Raw genomic sequence first — 4,235 nt, forward strand, 5'->3', positions numbered from 1 at the left:
CGGAGGCAACAGACGGAACGGTTTCTGCCTGGGCACAAAGGCAGCTTCTCACAGATGTGAGAATGAAAACTGCTAGGCCAATGCTTTTTAATGCAAAACTCTCAGCTGAGAGAATAGCCATTCAGAAGTGCCACAGATGCTGTGCAGAAGAAGCGGCTATTAGGTGCCTGGACTGTGTTCCACTGGACATGGAGTTCCTCTGTGCAACCTGTGACATGGAGGCCCACAAGAGGAATATCTTCCATGACAGAGAGGCTGTGTTCAATGGATTTATGGAGCCCATTCCCCCTACAACTGCTGTGGTGGTGGATGAAAATGTCCAGCCTCAGTTTTGTGAACAAAGTATGTAAAGATTAACATTACATTACAATGTCCCATTATAGTGTAGTTCCCAAAATTAAGTGTGAATGGGAAGTGTACATAGCTGATTGAAAAAAGTATGATTGGTTTTGACTAGGGCTGCAAGATATGTGGAAATGATGCAACATTTTATTGAATATCTTGATAATCTGGAGAATTAAGGAAAAACTGTAAATACACCCTTCCTAACTTATTTTCTATATTGCAGTATGTCAACTGCCTGTTCCTACTCCAAGGTCAATCTGTGAATGCTCTGATGACGTCACAGTTACTCCTTGGAAGCATATTTCTGTGGTCACCATCAACGGTATGTTGTTCTGAAAGCCCTTCTTTTTGTACAAGTAGTATTGTACGGCAGAGTTTTACCACTTTGTGCAACGCACATTTTTTTATCACCTGGTCATTTTCAGACAACACCCAAATGCCATGTCAAATAGCTATTACATCATATATGCACATCTATGTATAAAATACAATATGTCAAGGCAAACTCACAGTTTAATTACAGAAATAATTTTACTTTGTCCATTTGTTCACAGGACGATACAATGTCTGCTTGCCTCGGAAATCCTGTCCATCCTGCTCTGCAGAATGGACTCCTGAGGTTAAAGACCTGCTTTTGTATCGGTACTGTCCAGCTAGCACCAGCTGCCAGACGCTTTACAAATATGATGTGTTCACCTCATTCGAGCACATGAAGGTGACAGCACCAGCCATGTCCAGGCAGGCATTTCTGAAAATGTTGGAGCACAGATCTGTTCAAGCTGGACGGGTAAATCTGCCTGAATCACACGGAAACATACAAAAAACAATATCATATTACTGTATACCATATCATTAATTGTTGGCATTGCTTTCAAAACAATTACTAATCCACTTTTTTTAAATCAATACAGACAGGTAGTATCTTTGCTGATACATTTCAGCGAAGCTTCTTCGAGTTTTGCTTCTGTCAGTACAAACAAGAGGATATGTGCCAGGTCCATCACTTTGTTTGTCCAGCATGTTCTCCAGACATGTTGGCTGTCTGCTGTGATGGAAACCGCCAGCATTACCGCTTTTCCAAGTCAAAAGGGTATGTATACTGTATGTATTAATGAAAATGATAAAGAACACACCGCTAATACAAATAGTAGCCCTTGGGGTTGTCTTTGAGTAGCCATAACAGACATTAAAACAAGTCATAGTAATGTAGTGCTATGTGATTTTTATTATTGACTTGTATGTTAACTTATCATGGACAGGACTGAGGAGTCGCCAATCTATGAGGGCTTGTTCCTGGCCAAGGACGAGGAAGTCGCAACATTTGTTGACCTTGTCAGAGGCAACATGAAAAGTGTACGTTTTTTTTCTTATTATGATAGTTGCAGTTACAGCTGTGGTGTTCTTTTTTATATATGTCAAAACTTGTGTGTAATAAACTGACTTTGTGCCGTCTGTGGTACTGCCAAATTCACCGCTGGCAGAGAGATGTCAAAAAAGTCTGGTGCCCAGTTAGACGAGGAGGGCATTCAAGTGACAGTTTGCAGGTATGTATTTGTAAGTGTGTCTGTGTGTGTATATGTGTTTGGTTCTTGAGTCTTGTCTCATTATTTCAGTTTTAATAGCAATCCAAGTCTAAGTCTTTGTAAGAATTGGAAGCATTAAACACTTTTGATTGTGGAGCGGAATTGATCCATCATTTGTAGCATCCAAGTGATATTTGTTGTTATAGCCACCTAGATGACAGAGATGAGTGCTTAAGCCAGGCCTTGCTGTGTCAGTTTATTATTAACAACTAGATCTTCTTCTGATTAATCAGACATGGGTTTCTCTTATGAGGACTGAACCACTTCCGTGGAGAAATATACGCTTACCCAATGTTTCTCCAAAAAGAGATGTCCAAGAAGGCAAATGTTGACTTCTTCTGTATGGATGTAACATGCAGGTAATCCTCACTGTCATATTGCACATCCATAACAATGTTTAAAATGGCCTATGCCTCAGTAGTCATTTTAGATGATATTGATATTGTTGTCATGTCAATTAAAAGTTTATCTTTGTAACACTCAATCACAAAATGCTGCTCCTGCTTCTTAGGTACTGGCTATACCTTAACAAAATAGACGAGGGATTACCAAAGCTTCTGCCGTTGACAGAAATGAGGCCATTTCTTAGCATGATGCACGCTAAAGCCCATACAGCAAAATGTGAGGTACATAACATCTTTAATGCAAAGGATTTTTAAATGTTGAGCATGGCATGACTTATTGGATCTCAAAAACGTATAAAGAAATGCTACATAACACTACTTGCGCTGTGTTGCAGGTGAGATGGGGTGGCAAAAGTCAGGACGGAGCAGGAAACACAGTGGGAGAGGAAGTAGAGCATGTTATTAATGGCATTATTGTAACTGTATGGATACAAGAAGTCTTAATATAAAGCAGTACAAATATGTATGTGTCATCTCAGTGACAAGCCTGTTGATTAGTTTAAAGCATAATCTTTATATCTGAGTTAAAATGAAAGATAGGCAGTTCATATGTTCAGCAACAATAAATGCATGCATATTGTAGGAAGTCAGTACACAAGTTTTCTCTTAAACCATCCAGTTCAAGATCTATGATGTGTAGGTAATATTGTTATGTAATGGTGACCGAACATTAATTGTAACATTCATTATAGGTGAACAGCTTTCTCTCCAGGGCAGCTCTGGTCACAAAATACATGACAAAAGCAGGTTGGTATTAACACTACACTAACACTACACACTGTGATAAGGCAGCCCTGATAAGTATTTTACAGAAAGTTCCCTCGGTAAAAACGTTATTGGTGTATTACTTTACTGTAATTACCAGTTCAACAACCTTTTAACGATTGGGTTTAGTCATGTCTATCAGGTTTCTCACTCAGTATTGCCTTTTTGATGTGAATACTTACTTTTTTGTTTGTGGATATATTTTTGGCAAGGCAAAGAAAGAGGAAGAGAATGACAGAGCTGAAGAAGAAGCTTCGCGAAAAAGTTGTGCAATACAACACCGGAGTGCAGGAAGAACAGATTGACGAGGAGTTGGCTTGCAGTCTGACAGAGGGCTACATCCTACCATGGGAGAGGCATGGAAATGGTAGGATAATTGCTAGTTTGGCTTATACCAAAATATGACAGTTTATCGTGGGGCAGAAAAAGCAATGGTGATACCTGCAAATATATAATATTTGTTAGTAGTTTACATTATAGAGAACCAATGCTATCACTACAAAGATTTGTGTCTCAGAAATGAAAATCATTCTGTAATAATATAATATATGAATAAATATTCCTTGTCCACTACTCCATTTCTTTCCTCAACCTAAAGGCCACACCTTCAGTTTGAAGAGGTCTGTCTTTGACCAGGTAATGCTGGTCAGACGTTTGGAGGAGAAGCAGAGCATCCTGGTGAAAGAGATGTCGCAGCACATCATGTTCCTTCTGAAGGAAGTGCAAGAAGTGGAAGCACTCAGAGGACAGACTTTGGAGGACATCAAAACCAGCAGTATGTCTGAGATCTTAAAATTTGAATATTTTCATCCACTCTTCAACACATTGCATGTCTTACATAAGTAGAACACATCTGTCACTGTGTCAGGCCGAAGTGAAATAGTAAATTACTGAAACTATTCATTATCAAGATCATAATCGATTATTTCTGTCTATTGACTAATTGTTAAGCACTATATCAAACATTAATCAACATGTCCCATTTGGTATCTGGTAACATCCTTCAGTTTAAGATGGATTTACCTATTTTGTAGTGTTTTTACATAATGCAGCATTGTACAATGCAAAGAGATTTGCAATTGTTATGGTTTGTTTACATTGAGCCCTTTTTCTGTGTGATTATTCCTCTGAAGATTTC

At 38.8% G+C, this 4,235-nt stretch overlaps 1 protein-coding gene across 1 annotated transcript; it reads left to right on the forward strand.

Moving 5' to 3' along the window:
• Positions 1 to 328: 328 nt before the first annotated feature.
• Positions 329 to 1,964, forward strand: LOC307029634 (uncharacterized protein; the record flags this gene model as incomplete). Its single annotated transcript, XM_079665715.1, has 6 exons — positions 329 to 342; positions 569 to 667; positions 900 to 1,132; positions 1,257 to 1,435; positions 1,605 to 1,698; positions 1,959 to 1,964. The coding sequence occupies exons 3-6, from the start codon at positions 1,055 to 1,057 to the stop codon at positions 1,962 to 1,964; spliced, it is 357 nt and encodes a 118-aa protein (XP_079521841.1). The 5' UTR covers positions 329 to 342; positions 569 to 667; positions 900 to 1,054.
• Positions 1,965 to 4,235: the final 2,271 nt, after the last annotated feature.

This window comes from Notothenia rossii, assembly GCF_949606895.1.
Source record: "Notothenia rossii genome assembly, chromosome: 2".
NCBI classification, from domain to species: Eukaryota; Metazoa; Chordata; class Actinopteri; order Perciformes; family Nototheniidae; genus Notothenia; species Notothenia rossii.